The sequence below is a fragment of the Ornithorhynchus anatinus genome, chromosome X1 (genome assembly GCF_004115215.2).
Source record: "Ornithorhynchus anatinus isolate Pmale09 chromosome X1, mOrnAna1.pri.v4, whole genome shotgun sequence".
NCBI lineage: Eukaryota > Metazoa > Chordata > Mammalia > Monotremata > Ornithorhynchidae > Ornithorhynchus > Ornithorhynchus anatinus.
Genome location: NC_041749.1, coordinates 63,097,947 through 63,123,809, shown reverse-complemented (window position 1 = coordinate 63,123,809; position 25,863 = coordinate 63,097,947). Strand labels below are relative to the sequence as shown.

General features: G+C 40.4%; 1 protein-coding gene across 28 annotated transcripts in view; it reads right to left on the bottom strand.

The window, feature by feature from the left end:
- MAGI1 (membrane associated guanylate kinase, WW and PDZ domain containing 1) overlaps positions 1 to 25,863 on the bottom strand; it is a 613,606-nt gene that overhangs the window by 64,207 nt on the left and 523,536 nt on the right. For all 28 annotated transcript variants that reach the window (XM_029050061.2, XM_029050064.2, XM_029050063.2 and 25 more), the window contains 2 exons: positions 23,641 to 23,823; positions 21,974 to 22,594 (listed from right to left, as the gene is read on the bottom strand). In XM_029050061.2, the coding sequence (XP_028905894.1) occupies positions 21,974 to 22,594; positions 23,641 to 23,823 (804 nt within the window). The remainder of the gene's footprint in view (positions 1 to 21,973; positions 22,595 to 23,640; positions 23,824 to 25,863) is intronic.

Below are 25,863 nucleotides of genomic sequence, written 5' to 3'. Positions count from 1 at the left end.
TACATTAAAGGATAACATTTTTGGCCAAGTTGGTTGAGAACTTTTTTTCCTATTCTCTGCTCAATAAAAATGGTAGGGTATCATCCAGAATCTAAATTATGAGCTAGAAGAAAGACACTGAATCCAAATAAAAACTACCATTTACCTAGCAACATAAAAATCAATGTGCAGATTTAGAACTGCAAACCCACAGATTTAAATAATACCAATGACTATAAATAGTATTAAAAAAACGTAAATCTTGGGCATCTAATTTTTGATGTACGAAGAATAGCCATTAAATATACTTAAGTTTATCAATTAATTTAATTCAATTAAGGTACTTGTTAAGGGCCTACTATGTGCCAAGTACTCTTCTAAGCTCTCGGGTAAATACAAGTTAGTCAGGTTGGACTTAGTCCCTGTCCCACAAGAAGCTCACAGTTTAAGTAAGAGGGAGTAAAATTTCATTCATTTTACAGTTGAAGAAGCTAAGGCACAGAGAAATTAAGGGACTTGTCTAGGGTCATACAGCAGACACGTAGCAGAGCAAGATTAGAACGCAGATCCTCTGATGTCCAGGCACATGCTCTTTCCACTAGGCCATGCTGCTTCTTACTACACCAAGTTGTAAAAATCAAATGCTAGAAAGTCAAAAGAAAATGAAAATCCTTTAGTACCATAACTACCATAGCACCATAACAATCAGATTTAGGTGGGGTTGGAATGAGGCAGAGAGGGATTACAGGGAAAGGGAAAAAAATTCTGAAAACCTCCTGATGGTGACTTTAAAATAACATTATCATCTTGCATCCAAATAAAGGCAAGGCTAAGTTTCCACCAGAGAATTTCAGGGCCACTTGAAAGAAAATGAACCATGAAACAAAATATAGGATGGCAATTTCTGAAATGCTGAATTAGGGAATTTTTTTTCCTTCCTTCATTTTGAGACTAATTTGTTATTATCAACCCTGTGGCATAAGTTTCTCAGTGCACAGACTATCACTACCAGTAGCACGAGACCCAGTGGCTCTGGAAAGCAAAAATATATTACTTTTTGATTAGTTCTTAACGATAATAATGAAGCACTGGACAATTGGTAATTATAATTAAGAAATACAGTCATACTTCAAGTGTCTCAGTTAAGTAGCTTCAAAGTAATAAAATAGATGGTGTGTCAATTGGCATTTGTTAAGAAGACTAAGAAGATGCTCATTCAGGCTTTACATTTCTACATGATAAGTCTATTTCAATTATGTTATACATGTCGCCTAATAAATATGTCCTGAGAAAAAATGGATGGTTTGGGATACTGGCAACTATTAATGGGATAAAGAACATTTCACCTCAGTGTCAGATCTCACATCTGGTAAAGGTTAGAAGTGCCTCAAAGTCATTAACATCAGATGCCTATTCAGAGGCCTGGGTAAGATGAATCGGTGATTACACAGTCACTTCAGAAAAACTGACATCATGTAAGGCACAAAGAGTCCTACTGACAACTTCAGCAAAGTGATCAAGTACTCAACATGTCCAGAGCCTGTCAAATCTGAAAAAGAATGGTCTTTGGAAGCAATGACTAAAAGCATATTTCAGAGTTGTAGGATCAGTTTACAAGGCTACATAATCTTTGAACAGAGGACTTTGTTCAGGGGGATGCTATTTTGGAAACTATTAGCACTTGGGCAATTTTCTCAAACAACATTGAAATATCTTTGTTAGTCAGAAGTCCAAAAATATTCAGTAGATAATTTAGGTCACTTAGCTTTGAACTATGATACTATGCTAGCAAAATTATGAGCTTCCTTCAGTGACAATTGACTTTTGAGGGGAAAATATTGTGGCTATATTAGGCACACCTTTAATGCCATATGGTAACAACCTCTTTAGTATTCCCCATGTCAGGAAGGGGGTGGGGGTGGATAGAGAGATTTAAATAGTGCAGAAAAAAAAGATAAAAATGTACCACTGGTTCTACCCAGAGCAATAAGCAATAGCTGGTAATTTTCAAAGGTATTATCAGAGTGTTCTAATCTCCATTATTTACTGTGTATATTCTGTACTATGACCACAGACTCCCTACCAGTTATCTTGGTTAACATTGGGTACTGGGCAATTGGAGACCAGGCAGAGAGTGCGGATGACTCATGCAAACGATCATGACTACTGTATAAACAACTCTACTGCACATCCTGCTGGTGGTAGGGTATACTTTTCTTCTCTAAACCAATGATGTCTTACCAATATTCACCCCAAACGGCACGGGGATAAAAAAAAAAGGTGCACTACTGTACTTTGAGGGGCAGAGTATGCAAATGTGCAAAAGATTCTCATGTGATACCCATTGCCATGGATACAATCTCACTGTCAGCAGCAAACTGAAGGGCAACTGTACATACTATATATCAGATATAGTATGTTTTCATCAATAATGTAAAAGTACCTTATTTAGAAATAATCCAACACAATGAAGAATTAAATGAGGACTGCTTCCAGCTTCAGTCTTAGAATATGGATTGAAAATGTAATTTATAATTCTGAGTTTGTTTTTTTCAGTTCAATTCCTCATCTATGAAAACTCTCAGCTTCTAAAAGAAACCTTGTTTTCCAGACTAACAGGTTCACAACCTTTTCTTCCCCACCTGCCTTATTTTCAAAAAGGGTCAGTAATGAGGCATACAAACATGTTTAAACCCCAACTGCCTCCACCTCTCCCATCTCTCTCCCCCAGCGACCTTGCCATCTACTTCATCGACAAAATTGAAACCATGAGATAATAACTCCTCCAAATCCCTTTACCTCCCTAGGTCCCTGACCTGTCTGACCCCCACATCCACTCCCTCATCCTTCCCAGCCATCTCCCAAAAAGAGATCTCCCATCTCCTTTCAAAAACTAAGACCACACACACAACTGCACCTCCAAAACCAGCCCTTCGCACCTTATTAAAACAACTGTGCCCATCCTTCTTCCATCTTTGGCTATTATCTTAACCAATCTCTCCAATGGCTCCTTCGTCTCTGCCTTCTGTAGACTGTAAGCTGCTTGTGGGTAGGGATCACATCCAAAATACATCGACTATCCTAAAAAAAACCCTACCCTGACCCCACTGCTCCTTCCAGGTATCCCTTCAGCTCCCTCCTATCATTCCTCTCCAAACTCCTTGAATGAGTTGTTTACTCCCACTGCTTCCTCTCCAACTCCCTTTTGGAGCCCCCTGCAATCTGGCTTCCACTCCCTTTAATCCACTGAAACTACTCTCTCCAAGTCACCAATGACCTTCTTATTGCCAAATTAATTTTCCTTGATCTCTCAGTTAACTTTAACACTGTGGACTATGCTGTTCTTCTGAAAACACCACCTGACTCTGGTTTCTCTAACACTCTCTTCTCCTGGTCCTCCTCTTAAATCTCTGGCCGCTCCTCAGTGTCTTTTGCCAACAACTTCTCTGCATCCCACATTCTAACTATAGGGGTTCTTCAAGTCTCAATTAGGAGTCCCTCCTCTATTCTCCATCTCTACCCATGTGGGTTGAATGAGAGAGAAAAGTAGAAGATAATGCCAAGCTTATGGGCTTTTGAGACAGAAAATATGGTGGTGCCATCTACAGAGACTAAATGGAGAAAGACGACTTGAGAAAATTGGATGGGGTCAAAAAATTGGAGGTCTCCATCAGGAAACAGGACAGATTTGTGGGGAGTTCATTCACTCCCACAGCTAAAACTACCATCACTACGTGAATGACTCCCAAATTTACATCCCCAGCTCCAACTTCTCCAACCCTTGGCAAGCTCACACTTCCTCCTGCCTTCAGGATATCTCTACCTAGATCACTTCAAACTCAGCATATCCAAAACTGAACTTCTCATTTTCTGTCCCAAACTCTCTGACTTTCCCATCATTGTGACAACACTGTCACTCTCCCTGTCTTACAAACCCCAAAGCTTGGCATTACCTTTAACTCATTTAATTCAACCTGTACATTCAGTCAGTCACTAAATAATGTCAAGTCTATCTCCATAACTTCTACAGATTTCATTTCTTCCTTTCCATTCCAATTGCTAACACACTGGTTCAAGCATTTATCATATCCCTTCTTGGCCTCTGTCTTCTGTGTCTCCCCTCTTCCAGTCCATATATCACCGCTATCTGAATCATTTTCTAAAAAAGTAATTCTGTGCCTTTCTTCCCACTCCTCAAGTACCTCCAAAGTTTGTCCATCCATGTCTGCATCCAACAGAAACTCCTCATCATCAGTTCCAAGGCACTCAATGAGCTCTCTCTCTGCTTGCTACTTATCTTTGCTCCTCTCCCACCTAGCACCCACAAGCTCTACTTCTTTGTCTACCCATGCATTATTGGATAACATACCAAGCCCGTTGTTGGGCAGGGATTGTCTTTATCTGGTATGGAATTGTACATTCCAAGCACTTAGTACAGTGCTCTGCACACAGTAAGTGCTCAATAAATACGATTGAATGAATATTGCCTAGGTATCAGAATTTAATGACAGGCTTAAATTCTGTGTCTTGGATCCCGACTCTGCCCCTTGTCAGCTGTGTGACTGTGGGCAAGTCACTTCACTTCTCTGTGCCTCAGTTCCCTCATCTGTAAAATGGGGATGAAGACTGTGAGCCCCACGTGGGACAACCTCATTCCCCTGTATCTACCCCAGCGCTTAGAACAGTGCTCTGCATGTAGTAAGCGCTTAACAAATACCAACATTATTTTTCCAGAGTAGATTGGAAAAGAACTTTAGTATTGACACATAGGAAGCACTTAAATGCCATAATAATGACCATAGTAATCATTATCTATAGGTTGCCAAATTGTACTTTCCAAGAGCTTAGTACAGTGCTCTGCACACAGTAAGCGTGCAATAAATACAATTGAATGAATGAATGATCTCTTCCAGAGAACATCATTTGGTCATGCTGCAAGAAAATACGTTTTTATGTGGTTTTATTACATAGACTTCTGGAATTTTGTATGCAATAATCTTGGAAAAGCAGCATGGCCTAGTGGCTAGAGCAAGGGCCTGGGAGTCAGAAGGACCTGGGTTCTTATCCTGATTCCACCACTTGTCTTCTGTGTGATCTTGGGGCAGTCACTTAACTTCTCTGTGCCGCAGTTACCTCATCTGGAAAATGAGGATTAAGACTGTGAACTCCATGTGGGACAGGAACTGTGTTCATCCTTATTATCTTGTATTTACCCCAGTGCTTAGTACAGTTCCTGGCACATAATAAGTGTTAACAAATACCATAAAAAATAAATAATAAAAGCAACTTATTAATTAATGATTGTTTTCTCTAAGCATAATTTGAATTATGATACTTATTAAGCACTTCCTTAATTAGGGAGGGAGAGGAAGGATCTCGTCCCTATTTTGCAGATGAGGCCCAGAGAGTTTGAGTGACTTGCCCAGCATTGCACAGCAGGGCAGTGGTAGTGCTGGAACTAGAGCTCAGCTCTCCTGACTTGCAATCCATTGCTCTTTCCACTGGACCATTTGCCCTCCCTGATGTGTGAATTTTCCAGTTTTAACCCAGCAAAAGAATTCTGGCGAGGGGAAGAAGGTGGTAAATTATACTATCGACAGTCTTCTTCACTTCAGGTGTGTTTTAGTCATTTTTAGTAGGTTGGCTAATTTTTGCCCATGTCCTTGAAGTAGCAAAAACCCCCAAAGAAGCACCATAATTTTAGCATAGCTGAACAAAGTGCAGCCTGTGCACATTATTCTCCTCAGAACTGTAAGAGAAACTGGAGAGAGTCAGATTAATGGTCCGATGAGCAAACTGTACTCATAGAAGCTAATAAGCAGCAGGGAAGTGGTGTGGCCTAGTAGAAAGACCATGGGACTGGGAGTCAGAGGATGTGGGTTCTATCCCAGTTCCGCCATATGTCTGTTGAGTGACCTTGGGCAAGTCATCACTTACCTTCTTGGGGCCTCAGTTACCTCATCTGTAAAATGGGAATTGAGACTGTGAGCCCCATGTAGGACAGGGACTGTGTCCCACCCAACTACCTTGTATCTATCACAGTGCTTAGAACAGTGCTTGGCACATGGTAAGCGTATAACAAATACCACAATTGTCTTTATAATTTTTTTATTATAAGCACTTGCTGTGTGCAGAGTACTGTACTGAGCAATGGAAGAGAATACACAGGTGGGAATTACACATAATCCCTATCCTTAAGGGGCTAACAATGTAAAAAAAAGTGTCCCATCTTCCACTGAATCCTGCCTTGCCCACCACAACATCTCCACCCGATCTGTGTGCCCATATCTCCCTAATAAAATCAACCAAAATATGCCTAAAACAAAACCACGAGTTCAAATTGCCCAAGCAAAAATTCTACTGATTGCCAGATCTTAGTTTCCCAACTAGTCCAGGCTATTAGCTCTCTGGGTGCCTTGAGAGGGTCACATGACCATCCAAACCCACTGGAGCACAAAGAGATAGAGGATCTCACAAATTCACTGGTGTTTGATCCTAGTCCTTGTGGGGAACAAAACTGTTTTTCAACCAATTATGAAAAATTACATGACTTTCGAAGCTGCTGATATTCATACTAGCATTCTCTTCTCATACAGATATTTTTTCCCTCTAATAATAATAATAATATTTAAGTGCTTACTATGTGCAAAGCACTGTTCTAAGCACTGGGGAGATACAAGGTGATCATGTTGTCCCACATGGGGCTCACAGTCTTAATCCCCATTTTACAGATGAGGGAACTGAGACACAGAGAAGTTAAGTGATTTGCCCAAAGTCACACAGCTGACAAGCAGCAGAGCCGGGATTAGAACCCATGACATCTGACTCCCAAGCCCATGCTCTTTCCACTGAGCAATGCTGCTTCTCTATACTGTAAGCTCATTGTGGGCAGGCAAAGTGTTTACTAACTCTGTCATATTATATGTACTCTCCGAAGGGCTAAGTACAGTGCTCTACATACAGTAAGCACTCAATAAATATGACTGATGTATTAGTATTCTTTGGACATATTATCAGACATGGTACTTATGGTACTGTCCAAACTCTGTGATGGGGTTACAACTAGTTACAGGATTCCTGAATCCTTTTCTTCTCCCCAGTCAATTATCCTAGATATCATACACTAGCTGAGCATTAATTTTTCACTCTGTATCTAGTCTTCCCCTGTCTCTGAATTATTTTTTGTCTGTCTCCCTTGTTAGGCTGTGATCTGTTTGATTTCTTCCAAGAGCTTAGTACTGAACCAAATAGGCCTTCAATAAATATTACCAAATGATTCATAATTATAATAATAATGATGCTATTTGTTAACTGCTTACTATGTGCCAAGCACTGTTCTAAGCGCTGGGGTAGATACAAGGTAATCAGGTTGTCCCACATGGGGCTCACAGTCTTAATCCCATTTTACAGATGAGGTAACTGAGGCACAGAGAAGCTAAGTGACTTGCCCAAAGTTACACAGTTGACAAGTGGTGGAGCAGGGATTAGAACCCATGACCTCTGACTCCCAAACCCATGCTCTTTCCACTAAGCCACACTGCTTCTCTGTGCATCTTCTTCTATATGTCCCTTTAGAAAAGGGTCAGCAATCAGCACTCCCTGAATGACTTTTAGTGATGGTCAAAGCCTGTGAATTGGATGAATATAACCAGTGGCTCAAAGGTGTATTCTTGCACAAGCTTCCATCTCTCTTGTCACATTCTCAAGCATAAGGAAAAAGAACAAATAGACTGTATGCTTCTTGTGGGCAGGGAACCTGTTTGCCAGCTCTGTTGTATTGTATTCTCCCAAGATCTTTGTGCTCTGCATACAGTAAGTACTCAATACATACCATAGAATGACTGATTGATAGAGCAGAACTCATCCTGCTACATAGCTCTGCTTTGCTCCAATGGTGATGGGGAAAGGGTCAAAAAGTGCATCTTCACTTCATAAGCTAAATCATCATGGAGGGGACAAGTTATTAGGGCTACCAAAAGTACTTTGTAGTCAGGTGTCGGGCCACTGAAGCAATGTTTGGATTCTGGACTCCCAAAGGGCAGAGCTTTGATGCATCCTCTTGTTGTTCCCCATGTTAGTGTACCACACCACAGGATGCAAGCAAAATTCAATTTTGCTACCAGGATGAAAGAAAAGTAGTTTGTTTTTTTCCACTGTATTAATTTTCTAAAATTCCTGACCCACTACTTATTCCTTGATTTACTGGTGATTTACTTCCAGGCACCTCTGGTTAAACGGCCAGGTTTAATGCATGGTGGAAAGTTCTGCTGTGCCACCTTGTGTTTAATCTCATCAAATCTGAAAAAGAATCACACCATGCACCTTTGTGTGCTCTGGTTCCCCTGGTTTAATGATAACAGTGACAATCAAATTGAACACAAATAAACCTTTTAATCAAATAGTTATAGTCTTGGGGAAATCACAAGGCTTAAAAATGAATTTATTAAAGCAGCTTTAAAAGCTGGCACTCGAAAAAAATAAAATCCCAATGAAAAGAGTATTTTCTTCTGGTAAACCCTCAAGTTACTTAAACGATTTTAACTGAGTTAAACCTAAAGATACTGCTAAAACCGTTACTTTGCTGCAATTTGACACTACTATAATATTTTGCAAAGCATGAGGCTCATTTCTCTAAGGTGAATATCATTTTGCCATCCCAGTGAAGTCAATTACCCAACTGCTTAATAGCCACTTTGGCATCATGACATATACCCCTCAAAACACACTAATTTAAGTAATCATTTTAGCCTTTAGAACTACCCATCATGCATTAATGCAGCTATCACTGAATTTTACTTTACTGCATTATTCACTGTGGACAGTGAATGTGTTATATTGCTATATTGTACTCTCCCAAGCACTGAGTACAGTGCTCTGTACACAGTAAGTGCTCAATAAATACAATTAATAAGACACCCAGCAAATAGAAAGAACAATTTATAGACAGCTCAAATTGTCCCAAGTTGAGGACTAATTGACAAACAGTGGTGTTCCTTACAGTTGTAAAAATAATTGTCGGAACTACAAAATGAAGCAAGCAAGAAAGAGAGTTGTTTATTGCAAATGAATTACTATAGCGATGTAGGTGTTCGAAGGGAGCTGCAAGAAAGAGTGCTTTTCTCAATTATTGGCTTCCAGATCTGATGTTATCAACAGTCAATTTTGAGAGACTGTCCTAAGTGCTTGGGTGAATAGAATATAACAATATATCAGAGTTCATTCATTCATTCAATCGTATGTATTGAGCGCTTACTGTGTGCAGAGCACTGTACTAAGCTCTTGGAATGTACAGTTTGGCAACAGATAGAGACAACAAGGGGCTTACCCAGCCCACACTGATTTTATAGTTTAATCTCTTGGGAGAGTACAACATAACATGTAGACACAATCCCTACTCTCAGGGAGTTTACAAATAGTTTGATCTCATCTAGTATTTATTTCAGGCAATCAACTCTCTTCAAACCTCCATTCAGAACCTACCTACCTCCAGATTGTAAGCTCTTTGTGGACAGGGATTGTATCTACTAACCCTATTATATCATACTTTCCCAAGCACTTAGGACAGTCTGCTGCACACAATAAACGTTCAATAAATACAACTGATTGATCTTTCCTTAATTAGAAGACCATTTCAAAGATTAGTACCCAGACAAAGCAGGATTTGATTGATAAAAAGGAAATCTCTTCTTTAGTAGATAGAATGTGGGCCGGGGAGTCAGAAGGTCATGGGTTCTAATTCTGACTCCGCCACTTGCCTGCTGTGTGACCTTGGGCAAATGACTTCACTTTTCTGGGCCTCGGTAACCTTAAATGTAAAATGGGGATTGAGGCTGTGAGCCTCACATGGGACAGACTGTGCCCAACCCAACTCATTTGTATCCACCCCAGTGCTTACTATTAGTGCATGACACAAAGTAAGTGCTTAAAAAATTCCATAATTATTATCTCAATTTTTTTCCATTTAAGTCAAAGGAATCTTTTAAGAAAGCTTTCTGAACTTCCTGTGTCCATAGGATGGTCAGTGTTTAATAATTACTGACCCAAATGGAAATTTTTCTAACTCAACCGGCTACAAGCATCATTGAAAGTCTTGGAGTCATTGAGGCAGTCATCCGAGAACTACTGTAAGCTGCTGAATCCTATGAAAGTACACCCCAAGAGGACATGCATATGATTAATGAAACAGCTTCATTCAGTAGGGCCAATGCTAAAACTGACAACAATCCTGAAGAAAACTAAGGTCATGCATTAGCCTACACCTAGGAAACCCTACACACAACTAAAGATTTTCATTGCCACTACATAACTTAATGTGGTCTCCATATTACCTAGTTAGGCAATACCCTATCCGATGATGCACAGATAGTCTGGGTAGTGAAAAACAGAACTGGAAAGCCAGCATTTTTTTTTTTGGCAGTTTGACAAGCCAGCGTTTAATGAATGCAAGGCATCAAGCTTCATTTAAGTTAATGGTCTCTAAGCTGCAGTTGTCCCCAACCTTCTGTTTGGTTGTGAAACCTTGACTTATCACTGATGATACACCCAGATTCTTGAGCAGTTCACCCACATCACCTACGAGCCTCATGAGCAACAAATGGTGGGATTTTATAGGTAGGTAGGTAAGATCATTAACCACTGAGTCCTGTAACAAAGTACGGTCACTGGCCATTGAAGCGATCCTCGCCAGCAAAACAGCTGCTACTGTTGTCGAACTGATATTCCAAAAGTTATGGATTGCTTAGTTGAAAGAAGGTAAACACAGACAGGGAGGACAGATGTTTTAAAAGCATAATGAAGCATTCTTTCAAATAATGTACTTATGGCAGTTAATTTATAGACCACCACAGAAGAGGAAACAGGTTTGAAAGGGCCTCAATCAGGAGAGGGGTTACTCCACTCAGCCAGAGGCTTTGCAAAGATCAGGATGTCAAGAGGTGATCTCAAAAACAGTGATAAGCCTTGTATAAAGCAAATGCATGCACATTAGCAAGGAACTATCTTTACACCTACATCATGTGCAATGGAGTACTCAGTCATTTTTCCCAAACAAAAAGACTCAGAAGAGATGCTTTTGTGATATAGACTAGCTGGAAAACCACCTTTAGGTATCATTATCTAAATAGAATGGTACATTTGAAAACAGATGATAGCATAAGGCAATTTGACATTAGTGAAGAAGGCCCCAGAAATCAATTTTAACTGTAAATATAAAGTCAAGTGCGAATCTTGCTCTTAAAATGTCAAGGCCTCCAAGAAGCCTTCCCTGACTAAGATCCACCTTTCCTCCCTCACCTCCCATTCCCTTCTGCGTCACCCTGACCTGTTCCCTTTGCTCTCCTTGCTCCCCTGCCCCACAGCACTTATGTATTTGTCAGTAATTCTATTTATTTATATTGATGTCTGTTTATTTGTATTGGTCTGTCCCCACCCCCACTAGACGGTGAGCTCATTGTGGGAAGGGACTGTCAGTGTTTATTGCTGTATTGTACTTTCCCAAGTGCTTAGTACAGTGCTCTGTACACAGTAAGCACTTAATAAATACGACTCAATGAATGAATGAAAGATCTGAGTCACATGAAGACAAAAATGATCAGATAGAGATAAGGCAGAAAAAAAAGTATATGAATGAATGGTAACTTAAAATGTAAATCACTTATAATTAAGAAAACCCTAAGCAATATAAAATTGAGCGCAATCCTGTCTCTTAATTTCTACACCACTACAACTGCTTAAGCAAATCCCCAGTTTGATGTGCTAAAGAAAAAAAACCAAAAAAGCAGAAGCAGCTTTCAAAGGGAAGAGTGTGATATGCACTTTTTTTAACAATAAAGGTAAATGATAATGGAATGGAAGGTACAGGACCATTATAAGTAGTCCAAGATTAGCTGACCATTTTCTGCATTATAAAAAGAAAAAGAAGATAAAGGGTTTGAGGTGTTTTTGTCTAAAGAAATTATATCAACCTGGAGAACATACATATTAGAATAGATATAAGAATATGCGACAAATGGGTGAAGTCGCTGGGGCAAGCATTTAGGATGCAATCCTGCTTTTATTATCTTTCAAAAAATGATTTGCTGAATCCCTTGCTTGCCTGATTCTCTGTTACATTGCTTCAATTATTATTTAAAGAAAAATCAATTCACTACATACACTTCACCTTCATTCTTCAAAAACCAAAACTTTCTACTCAAGAACCATTTGTCTGTATTCCATTTTGGTCACACTCAAATAAATCGATCAATCTGTTGTGGGCAGGGAATGTATCTATATTGTTATATTGTACTTTCCCAAGCACCGCACTGAGCAGTAAGCATGCAATAAACGTGATTCATTGATTGAATCAATTACATTTACTGAGCACTTGCAGAGCACTGTACTAAGCACTTTGGAAAGTACAGTATAACATATTTGGTAGACACACTTCCTGCCAGTTCTGGAGGGGGGACACAGATATTCATATAGACAAATAAGTTATGGATATGTACATAATTGCTGTGGGTCTGACTGAATAATAATTATTATTAATAATTGTGGAATTTGTTAAGCACTTACTATATACCAGGCACTGTATTTACCATTGGGGTGGATACAAGCAAATTGGTTTGGACACAGACACTGTCCCACTTGGGGCTCACAGTCTCAATCCACATTTTACTAATTAGGTAACTGAGGCCCAGAAAAGTGAAGTGACTTGCCCAAGGTCACACAGCAGACAAGCAGAAGAGGGCAGGATTAGAGCCCATGACCTTCTGACTCCCAGTCCCATGCTCTATCCACTATGCCACGCCAGGGCAATGCAGAAGGGAGAGGAAGCAGAGGATCTTTAGAAGTCGAAGAAGGCCTCTTGGAGATGAGACTGTAATAAGTTTTTGAAGGTGGGGAGAGTATATGTCTGTCGGATACTAAGGGGGAAGAAGTTACAGGCCATAGGCAGGATGTGGGCAAGGGATCGGTGATGAGACAGATGAAATCAAGGTACAGTGAGTAGGCCGGGTGGTAGTAGGAAATCAGTGAGGTAAGAGAGGGGCAAGGTGAGTGTTTTAAAGCCAATGGAAAGGAGCTTCTGTTTGATGCACAGGTAGATGGGCAACCACTGGAGGTTCTTGAGAAGTGGGTAGACATGGACTGAATGATTTTGTAGAAGAATGATCCAGGCAGCAGAGTGAAGTATGGACTGGATGGATGAGGGTGGGGAGAGAGAGGAGGCAGGGAAGTTGGCAAGGAAGCTGATTCAGAAATCAAGGTGGGAAAGGCTCTCAAAGGATTAAAAATAACAAGACATGAAGAAGGATGAGCTACCACAGTGATCAATTCTAAGATGGTGGCTCCAAACCCATAGTCTTTACAAAACCAAACTGATACATGACTCTGCTACCATCAAGAATGTTTTTCAAGACAACTAGAATAGGCCCCACCAGATGCTCAAAAGAAATGTCAAAAGTTCAAACACTCTTTGCCATTCTCTACTACTTTAACCCATTGACACCAATTCATACAATAGGTTACCACTTGATCCATCATCACTAAATCATGAACTGCAGCTCTGTTTGGGCAGTTGGTGTTGATGTAGCAACTAAACACTTAAGTGGTGAACTTTTTACATCACTCTTCTGGGAAGGCCTGAAGGGCAAACCAGAAAGAATGACTTGATCACAGGAGTTCAACTACCTGACAAACAGCTCACTGCAGCTCTAATTAGGATGGTTTTGCATCATTGGGGGGAAAAATTAAAAGTAGAGTTAATGTTAATGACATGAGATTAGATATTGCTTTTTTCCCTCAATCAAATTTAATGAACTAAATATCTTTAGTACTTATGATGAGAATGATAGTCAAAATTTGTCCTTTATACCCAGAACTCCATTTATTCATCTATGCCTTGGACTTATTTTCACAGGCAGACTGCACTTCCAGTGAAAAGCAACAATGTGGGAATTCTTCAATTACCAGAAGTAGTGTTGCCTAGTGGTTAAAGCATGGGCCTGGGATTCCGAAGACCTGGTTCTAATCCCATCTCTGCCACTTGTCTGCCATGTGACCTTGGGCAAGTCACTTCACTTTTCTGTATCCTAGTTACCTCATCTGAAAAATGGGAATTAAGACTGAGCACCCTATGTGGGACAGGGACTGTGTCCAACCTGGTTAGTGTATAGCTATCCTAGTGCTTAGTACAGTGTCTGGCATATGGTAAGCGTTTAAATACCATTAAAAATTATTATGTATGAGCCTATCTTCAAATTCTCAAAATTTATTTTCAACAATTTTATACTTTGCCCCTGAAGTAGTTTCCAACAAATGAAATTGGAAAACTCTAAAAGTAAATATGAGTATATTTCCCTCACTCATTCCCTAAAGCTGATGACAGCTATTAATGTTCCCACTTCACTCAAGACAAAACAGGCCCAGAATGTCCAGTCAAAGACCACAGAATAAATCGGTAGTTGATCTGATAGCATGTAGAACCCAGATTAACTCCTAACAATTCTGCATTCACGATTGTTTTCCCCTCTCTCTCCTCTTCCCTTGCTCTCGCTCTACAATATGATGCTCGTTTGAGCCACTGGTTTTTCAGAGAAATGTTTGAGAAGGAGGGCAAATGGATTAACTCCATGCTCTGTAAGCCACTGAATAACTGTGCTCACAAAATTGCATTTATGAAACCTAGTTTTATCACATTAAAGGTTTTACAGAAAGGAAGTGGAATAAAAAAAGATGTTCTTACACTGGGAGATAAAATACTTTTAGACCAGAAATATGATCCATTTTGAATACTATAATTGAGGTTGATTTTTATTTTCTACTCTTGAAAAGGCAAAAGTTTAACAATTGCAGTGCATGAAATCTTCACTTGAAAATCTCCTTAACAGTGAAAAGGAGCTTCATCTGGTTACAAAGCTTTGCTTTAAAGAAGTAGAGCAAAACTGCCAGAGTTTGGTTATTCACTAGATTTTGGAGTTATTCATAACCCCTACTGGGTACTGACATAATTTGGGGTAATTGCTAATAAGTCTTTGCACTGCTTTCACTGTTAGGGGAATGGCAATTTAGAAATTCTGTCAGAATGCAAATGCCCAAATCCTGATTCCGCAGTATCTTTACTGGACACCAGAGGGAGGAGGAGGAGAGGACATCCAGAGGAAACAAGAAGAAGCTCAAGTGACTGAAAAGGAGTTTAACCAGGACTGCAGACACACAGGGTTTCTCGAATTACACCAAAATAAATAGTGACTGTTTCTCGATCCAACATTCCCTATAAGAAAGCTGGCAGAAACAAGGCAAAATAGTTCCTGAAAAGGAGGTCTGAGGATTTAAGAAAAAAATCCAACCATAGTGATTCCTGGATTGTTTTTATTAAGGCAATTCAAAATAAGAGTTCTTGAACAAGGACTACTTTTCTTTTCAGCCTTGTAAAGAACTATAAATATGTGACCAACCTGTTTTTGAATACTACAGAATGAGGGTGTGTTGTCTTCTGGAAAGCACTCTGGAAGGTACCTTCGGGTTCTGCATGTACAATATTTTGTGAATGTGCATACAGGTTTGTGGGTGGCACTGGTCGATAAATCCATGTGTTGCCCAAGGCTGTGGAAGCTTGACAAATTGGGGTTTCTCCCTCTCTCACCCGCTAGAAAGTTAGGTAAGGGCTACTGAGGCCTGCACATGTCCCACCAAAGATCAAGTAGTGTGGCAAGAACTGCTTTGGTGTTCATTGTCCGACTGTGTGGCACATCTCATTTATGATCCTGTTTTGCATGGTCCAGTAGAAATAACATGGGACTGGAAGTCAGAAGACCTGAGTTCTAATCTCGGGTCTGCCACTTGCCCTGCTGTTTGATTTTGGAGAAGTCACTTATATTCTTTATACCTCGTTTTTCTCACCTGTTAAATGGGGCTAAAATAGATGTTCTTCCTCTCTCTTCGACTGTTATCTTCTGGGGATAGGGACCGTGTCCAATCCGATTATACTATAGCTAGCCCATTGCCTAGTTCAGTGCTTGGCACATAGGAAGCATTTAATAAATGCCATCATTATTATTAGTATTTTCCCAATTTAAGCCACAGTATGCCACAAAATACCTGTCCCTTGTGATGTCATGTTTGATGTTTGGGGTAACAAGCACTGTTTTATCTTTTGCTGCTTGTCTCTGGTTCCTTAAAAAGCTTTTGCTTAAAAGGAGCCACTCCTTTCTTGATAGCAGTGTGCCATGCTGGTCTATCCTTTGCAACTATGGAAGCAGCGGGGTCTAGTGGAAAGAGCCCAGGACTAGGAATCAGAAGAACCTGGGTTCTAATTTAGGCTCCACCACTTGTCTGCTGCGTGACCTTGGGCAAGTCACTTCACTTCTCTGTGCCTTAATTCTGTTATCTGTAAAATGGGTATTAAGACTCTGAGCCCCGCACAGGGCAAGAACTGTGTTCGAACCAATAATCTTGTCTCTATCCCTGTGCCTATGTGCTTGGCCCATAGTAAGTTCTAAGAGTTTAACAAATGTTATTACAAAAAAAACAAAAACCTAGGCAGCACTCCCTGAGGCCCTTTTATTTTTTTACCAAGTTTTTAAAAACATTTCTTCTTTCCTTGCTTTTGGCATCCCAATTTTGCATCTCCATAGAGCAATCTCAGAACTAAGTTTCAGAACCTCATTGTCTGTGACCCTTTCTTGCAATTGTATACTGAGTTTGGCTCATAAATTACTGACGGAACTGCTCAAGGAGCCAAATGTGGAGCCTTTGTGAGCTCCAGATCTTGCAACCTGGAGTTGGACAACACATTACAAATTCCTAGTCCTTTAGTTTTGTTCTAGAGCCTGATACCAAGATGAGAAGTTGTGTTCTCTAATTCATTAAATAGTATTTATAGAGCGCTTACTATGTGCAGAGCACTGTACTAAGCGCTTGGAATGTACAATTCGGCAACAGATAGAGACAATCCCTGCCCAATGATGGGCTTACACTCTAATGGAAAGAGCACTGGCCTGGGAATCAGGATACCTGGGTTCTAATCCCAGCTCTGCCACTTCTCTGCTGTGTGACCTTGCACAAGTCATTTAACTGCTCTGTGCCTCAGTTTCTCCCCTGTAAAATGAAGATTCAAGACCCATTCTCCCTCTGTCTTAGACTGTGAGCCCCATGTGGGAGAGGAACTGTGTTTGACCCGATTATCTTGCATCTACCCCAGCACTTAATACAGTGCTTGACACATGGTAAGCACTTAATACATATTTTCAGTATCTTTATAGCAGTGCCATGCTGCTCTGCTCTCGACCTCTCTGGAAGCAGCATGGCCTATTGAATAGAGCACGGGTCTGGGAGTCAGAAGGAACTGGGTCTAATTTCAGCTCTGCCACTTGTCTACTGTGTGACCTTGGGCAAGACACTTCACTTTTCTGTGCCTCAGCTTCCTCCCCTGTAAAAATGAGGATTCAAGGTCTACTCTCCCTCCCTCTTAGACTGTGAGCCACATTATTATTGTTATTATTATCATGCTGCCACCATGCTCTGTGGCAGGCCTTCTTGATTTACTTTTCAGCCTCCTTGTCTAGCATTTATTGTCAGCCAGGGAGCTGTATAGGTAACAGACTTCTGTAACAGTATTTAGCTCTGTGTTGTCAATAGCAAGCTTGGTTTTGTACATGGCTTCCCGGGAGGATGCTGATCATCACTTGATCTATCATCTCAGTTTTCTGCATGATTCTGTAAAGTGATTTATAATCATTAGCATGTTTTCCTGGATGTGTCTCTCTAGGGTGCAATCATCTGCACACAACAGTTTTTGAATGATTGTCTCTACGACTTTGATTGGTGCCTAACGTCTGTTGAGTTGGAAGGGTTTCCAAGAGGTGCAGAAGATCTGTAGCATTTCTTCAGCATATGTTCTACATGTTGAAAAAGAATCTGTGTAGGTGTCCAGGCAGCACAACCCCTTCTTGCTTGCAGATTCCCATTTAGTATAATAATAATAATAGTAATTGTGCTACTTAAGTGCTTACTATGTGCCAGGCACTGTCCCAAGTGCTGGGGTTGATATGAGCAAATCAGGTTGGACACTGGCCCCGTCGCACATGGGGCTCCCCATCTTAATCCCCATTTTACATAAGAGGGAACTGAGGCACAGAGAATTGAAGTGACTTGCCAAATATACCATCAGATCAAGGAGCTTTTACACTTCTTTGTGGCTCTGACTGCAGGAATGGTTTCATTTAAGTGTTCATTATCAACCACAGCATTCATTTAGCAACTACCGTGATGGAGCATTGGAACTGTAGGTTCTTGGAACTGTGCATAGTAAATAAGTAAAATACCCCATCCCTGCCTTGATAATAATAATAATAATAATTATTAAGGTATTTGTTAAGTGCTTATTATGTGCCACACACTATGCTAAGCACTGGGGTGGATACAAGCAAATCGGATTGGACACAGTTTCTGTCCCATGTAGGGACCAGAGCCTCAAATATCCATTTTACAGATGAGGTAACTGAGGCACAGAGAAGTGAAATGACTTGCCCAAGGTCACACAGAAGACAGGTGGTGCAGCTAGGATTTGAACCCATGACCTTCTGACTCCCAGGCCCATTCAATCTAATGAAGGAGATAAGCTGACATAAATAGATGAATATAAAAAAAAGTAAAATGGAAGAATATAGATTTAAAATGAGAAAAACCAAAGCAAGCAACTAAATGATCCATAATCATCAGATAAACATATTAGTGCTATGGTGCCTTAGGGGTGACATAATCAGGAATGTGGGGGTACTGCTTTTGTGTTAGAATGGAAGGCTGGCCTTCACATGTTGGTAGGGAATCCATTTTTCATAGAACATCATCTTCAAAGATGTTCTGCATGCAGTAAGCACTCAATAAATATGAATGAATGAATGAATGAATGAATGAATGAATGAATGAAGGAGAGGAAGGTGTGTTAAGAAGATTATTGGAGCATCAGGGTGGCCTAGTGGAAAGAGCACAGGCCTGGGAGTCAGAGGACCTGAGTTTTAATCCTGGCTCTGCCAACTGCTCAGCCAATTGCTAGCTGTGTGACCTAGGGCAAGTCACTTAACTTTTCTGTGCCTCTGTCTCCTCAACTGTAAAATGGTGAATCAGTACCAGTTCTCCCTCCTACTAAGACTGTGAGCTCCAAGCAGGAAGGGGACTGTGTCCGATCTAATTGATTTGTACCTACCCCAGTGCTCAAGACAGTGTTTGACACATAGTAAGTGCTAACAAAAAAATCATTGAAGCCATATGGCCACCTATTTAAGACCTTCATCTGTGAGCGGGGGGAGCCATCTCTATTCTTCAGTCGTGCTGTAATGGGCTACATGCGAATACCCTCTCCAGGGATGCACAGTATTCCATGGAATGGTTTTGATTTACAAGCTTTGGATCACATTCAGGGGAGATGTCAATTGGGGAGGACAGAAGAAATTTTGAAAGACACAATGATACAAAACCTTAAACAATGCGGCACACTGGTGAACATGGTTGAGACAGCAGCATCCACAGACAGGTCAGCTTGGCATGTATTTAGAATATGGTGAAACTCTCATAGGATGGATACTTCGACATGGTCATGACAATGGGAGAGGAAAAGTGGTGCAGTGCCAGGCACAGTGGCTAAATGAATATGCTGGTACAGCGAGATAAAATCTTTACAAGCATATGTAAGGGCTTGTCAGTTTTGCATCAGTGTTAGCCACATTCACACACATTGGTAAAATCTCCATCAGCGGTGTTTTTAAATACAAAAGGGAAAGTGTGTGAATACTTGCAGAAAATATTAATTTACAATTGGTAATTAGCTAATACAATTCAAGGTTCAGAATCCCAGTAATTTTGTAAATAGGTATTGCCGTACACTTCGCTCACCTGAGATCACCTCAGTCTCCTCATCTGTAGAATGGGGATTAAATGCTTGTTCTCCCTTAAACTGTGAGCCACATGTGGGACAGGGACTGTGTTCAACTTCAATATCTCATATCTACCCTAGTGCTTAGTTAATATTTGGCACATAAGAACATGTTTGACACATACCACACTTTTTCTATCTCACCCATCAGCATTTTGCTAAATATGGTCCTTAGGCCTCCAGGGCTCCATAAGTAGACCTATTGATATCTGTAGCCAGATTGATACTGCTGCTCCAAGGCTCTCATCTCTAGAATGGTACCTCCCTCATCACTCCTCATCAATCATAGATATTGAGCACTTACTTTGTGCAGAACACTGTTCTAAGTGCTGGGAAAAGATCAATAAGATGGAGTTGGTAGACATGTTTCCTGCCCAAAAGGGGCTTACAGTCTAGTGGGAGAGACAGACATTAATATAAATAAATTATAGATATGTACATAAGTGCTGTGGGGCTGAGGGAGGAGTGAATAAAAGGTTCAAATCCAAGTGCAAGGGGACCAGAAGTATATGGGAGACGAGAAAATGGTGGCTTCGTTGGGGAAAGCCTCTTGGAGGAGATGTGATTTTTAGTAAGCATTTGAAAGTGGGGAGGGTAATCTCTGCCTCCTTGTCCCTTCCCCAAGTGTACCTGCACCACAGGGCATAACCACACTATTTTTAGAATGAGGCTGTTGCTGTATAACTCCTTATCTAAAAGGGTCACACTCAAAGCAGAAGCTAAAAGTTAGCAGGGGAGTGAAGGGAGAAGAAATATCTCCCCAAAGGAAAAATGTAAAAGTTTTTAGATAAAAGCAGGGCCCTTTTCACCTCCATTCCCCACTTCTCTTCAAGTCATCTGCAGACATTTGCTCCACCAAGATCATTGTTCTACATAAACTAACCATAAGACAAGTTGTATATTCAAGATGAAGATGATGATGATCCAAACAGCGATTTTAATTCTTTCAGGTTCTAGATCTTTTTTTTCAAACGCACCACAGTAATATATATTTCTAATTCTCATTAGTTGTTATGGAACAAAGTTTTTGGAAGGAGAGAGAAGAAATGTAAAGCCAAGCACTCAGTTGATAAAGCAGAATGTGATGGAACGCTAACACATGGTAATGAGATGATAAAAAGATTACGGGTATTGAAATCACAAAATATTATTAGGCCTAACACCATGACTGAGGGTAAATACCCAGAGTGAGAGAAAAGACAAAATAATATTTTGTGAGATTAATCACATTGGCAAAGGAGCAAAGGTGAAGAGACATTTTAGTGAACTGAGAGTTGTTTGCAACTTATTTTTAGAAATGGGCCTCAAGTGGGCCTCAAAGAAGCAGTATGGCATAATGGAAGGAGCACAGGCCTGGAGTCAGAGGATGTGGGTACTAATCCTGGCCCTGCCAGATGTCTGCTGTGCAACTTTAGGCAAATTGCTTAACTTCTCTGAGCCATTATCTCATCTGTAAAATGGGGAGTCAATGCCTGTTCTCCCTCCTGCGTAGACTGTGAGCCCCATGTGGGACAAGGGCTGTGTGTACTCTGATTAACTTGTATCGACCTCAGTGCTTAGAACAGTGCTTGTCATATAAAAAGTGCTTAAATACGACAATTACTATCACTGTATTTTCCAAGCAGATTGAACGCAGCTCAGAAGAGAGAATGGATCCCATTCCACTTTCATCACATTAAGGATAAGTGATCCAAAAAAGGGATTTGGGGTGACTCAATCAATTATATCGATTGGGTGCCTACTATGTAGAGAGCATTGTGTTAAGTGCTAGGGAAAGGTCATCAGAAGGAAGAGACACGGTCCTCGTCCTCAAGAAGCTTAAGATGAAGCAGGATGTACCCAAGTACTATGGGGTCTGTTTATCTAAGGAGTTGGATTCACATTAAAGTAAATAGAGGCAGCACTCTTCCTTTACTGAATAGGTGTATTATACTTAAAGGAGGATAGCCATTCTGTTAACAGCCTCCTCATGAAAAATTAGAATGGCTAATATTCAGTAGTATCAGAGATAGATCTTGAAAGGGTTTCTTAGCTTTTAAGGTGAAAGAGAGAAAATTGAGAGAATAAAATAAACAAACCTACCTCCTCGTTGAACCAATAATGTCACTTCTCTTCCTTTGGGACATTCAATCAGCATATCCACCACTTGGTTGTGAGTAAGGTTCTGCACATTCTTCTTATTGACTTCAACTATAAGATCTCCTTCCTTGAGGCCTCTGCACCGAGGGCTGTCAACAATTTGTTTTACTCTTTGACCTCCACCACCTGGACTATCTGCTATAGTAAAACCAAATCCCATGGGCCCTTTGACTATATGAACTGTTATAAGTTCAGGCTGGGTTGCAATAGAGGAAGCCAAGGACACAGTATCATTGGCGTAGCCATGGGAACTGTTTGCAGACACTTCAGCAGGACTGCTGGGCCTTGGCTCCTTCGTGCCATTTACCTTTCCTGTTTTGCTGCTGTGGCTAGCTGGAGAATCATAACTTTCCTGCCCATTCACAATGATTGGCTCTTTATCTAAAATGGCCACTGATGTCACCAGGCTCGTATTGGGGTCATCTGGGTCAAAAGGCAACGGGTAACCTCGGCAAAGTTCAAGGTCCACACTGGCACCAATTGGAATGGATTGAAATATTTTGACAACTTGAGCATGGGTATGCCCCAGCACACAGGTGTCATTCACACTGACGATCACGTCTCCTGCAGAGAAAAGAGAATTGAAATGAGAATTCAGTTCAGTGAGACTCTCGGCATGTAAAACAAAAGTCACCCACCCATCACTCTGTGGCCAAGTTGAAACCTAATCTGGGAGACCTCACAAAGAGACCGTTCTCCCACTTTTCTTAGATGACCATATTCTTTTCATTTTGGATGAGGAATGCATTCTTTTTCTGCCAATGTACCTTGCATGAATACAAATATGTAACAAATTTATTCAAGATCAATCAATCCATAATATTCATTGTGCGCTTCCTCTAGGCAGCAAACTGTACTAAGCCCTTGGGAGGGAAGAGTCCAGTTAGTTAGAGATGATCTCTGCTGTCAAGGACTTTACAATCTAGCAGGGGAGACAGACACTAAAATAAATGACAGGTATGGGAAGGCAACAGAGATTAGAGTCCTCCCCGCCCTGTTCTTTCCCCTTCCCCTCCCCTCAGCACTGTGCTCATTTGTATATATATTTTTATTACCCTATCTATTTTGTTAATGAGGTGTATATCTCCTTGATTCTATTCATCTCAATGATATCTTGTTTTGTTTTGCTCTGTTTTGCTTTGCTGTCTGTCTCCCCCGTTTAGACTGTGAGCCCATCATTGGGCAGGAATTGTCTCTATCTGTTGCCAAATTGTACATTCCAAGCGCTTAGTACAGTGCTCTGCACATAGTAAGCGCTCAATAAATACTATGGAATGAATGAATGAAAGACTTGTGTAAGTGCTATGGGGGCGGGGATGGAGGTCTGGAAGGGTAAAGTGGGGTGAGTACCTAATTGCCTAGGGAGAGAGGATTCAAATGCTTAGGTGATGTAATAGGCTCGGAAATAAAATCAAGAGATTAAGTAAATTATCATATTAGAGAACTAAATGTAGCCCAATTGTCTGATAGAGTTTAATGCAGGGGTTCAATTTAGAACTATTGACTGCAAAATTCTGACACTACTTATCATCACATACCCACCTACTCCTACAATGTTTCCAAGTGGTAATCATCATCACTGCATGCTCTGTCCCCTCTATTTTCTTTACCTGTCTCCATCTTGCCATCCAATGCAGCAGGACCATCCAGCACCAAACTTTTGATCTGAAGAAATTCATCAGGCTCATCCCCTCCAACAACAGTGAAGCCAAAGCCTCTGCTACTTTTTCTTAGTTTCGTGTGAATGAACTTGCCTTTCAGCTCTGATGGATTTCTTGTAAAAAAGGGTTTGCCTAAGACAAAATGGAAAGGGACAAAAAAAAAATCTTATGAGTTATACAGGGAACAAACAGAAAATGCAATTAAAAATTGTGCTACCCCTAAGTGCACCCAAAGGTACCTGTGTAACCTCTCATCTGTTGTTTTTTTTTTTTAAAGAACTCTCCTTCCATTTCAGGAACAAGTGTACTGATGATATAAGGGTCACAGGCACAGCTCAAAGGGTAGTAAAACATACATTCAAAGTGAAGTAAAATGGCATCAGGTTTCAGTTTGAATGACTTTGTACCTCCTGATTTTCCTTTAGAAATGCACACTTCACATGAACACAAAGCCAATTAAAACAAAAATGGGAATTTTGATTTCATAATATGGGCTCCTAACATGTTGTCTGGGGTTTGGTTCCCATTATGGAATACAACTTTTGTTTCAATGCAAAATGAAAAGAACAAGTTCTTAAAAACCTTTAATTCCTGCACATACAGCCCAAGAGCCTTTAAGGGGTTGGAAGGACCTAAGATAGCCATAAACTCCTAAACATGAACATGGTTAGTTACCAGCCAAGATCAAAATGGCCAATTCTTAAAAATACATGCTGACAACACTGACATATCCCATATGTCATTCCAGTAGCAGATTTTAGAACCACCAATGGCATTTACAATAACTCTTAAGTCTTGAGAAGAGGCTGAGAATGTATTACTCCTGAAGAAAAAGGAACTGACTGAAGCACTGACTAAAAGCGGACTAAGTTCAGCCACACCATTTGTAAGCTCCCAGGCTCCGCTCTAAGCTTTTCAAGTCCTTTTTGGGTTAGCTTCCTTATTCCAGTTCTCTGTATCTTTTGAATAGGGCCTGCTAACTATATGGGTGGGTTTTGTTAATTGTCCCAATAATTAGGGCTCCAGGAAAACTTTTTCTGCCTATATACACTTTAAAAGTTATTTCTCAGTTCCAGTCTTCCCTTCAAGCCATCTTACCTTTACATCCTTTCATTCTAACATCAAAAATTATTTTTTTAAAAATTAGTCAGACACCCAGTAAGAGGAGCTATTTTTAAATTGTAAAATATGCCTGGAACATTAGAACATAACTGGGCACATATTCAATTTTTGAAATTTGGGTATTTTTCAAAGTTTCTAAGTCTTAAAAAGTTTCTAAAATAGCCCACAATGGTCACTCCATTATCACTTCCTTTTGGGCTAGTCCTTACCCACAACTGGAATTATGAAAGACCTATGTGAACAGGAAAGCGAAGCAACTGCGACCCCTCCATCCTCTTAGAAGTTAGTGGCTAGTACTGAAATCATAGGAGACCAATATCTTCAAATGATCTAAACCACTGAGGCAATCACTAAAACATCTACATGGTATACTGGGTAGAGCAAGGTCTTGGGAGTCAGAAGGAGCTGGGTTCTAGTCCCAACTCCACCACTTGTCTGCTGGATGACCTCAGGCAAGTCACTTCACTTTTCTCTGCTTGAGTTCCCTCATCTATAGAATAGGGATTAAGACTGTGGGCCCCATATGGAAGAGGGACTGTGTCCAACATGATTAGCTGATATATACCCCAGGACTAAGAACAGTACCTGGCACATAGTAAGTGTTTAACAAATACTACAAAAAAGAGTTAGATTAGCTAAATTCAAAATCTTGATTTACAACTGCTGTAAAAACATAATTGGCTTATGTTCCTGAGGCAGATAAGCCACAATACATTAAAGCATCCCAAGCTAAAGCTTCCAAGTTGTTAAAGGATAGCTAAGTAGTAGAAGACACTGCAGTATTAGAGAGTCATGGATTTTAGGATTGAAATTTTTTCCTAATGATAATCACTCTTCTGAGAAAACTCATAATAATGCAAACAGGATCTCTGATCCCTTTTCTTGCACCCTTCCTTTGTGATTTTTTGTGTGTGTATGTGTGTGTGTGAGTGAGCTAGTAGAGTGAAGATGAAAGACAATAACAGCATAAATCAGCCTAAAACTATGAGCATCAAGAGAACTCACAAATGTGTTAGAAAAAGCATGTACTTATTGGATTCATTTAATCTT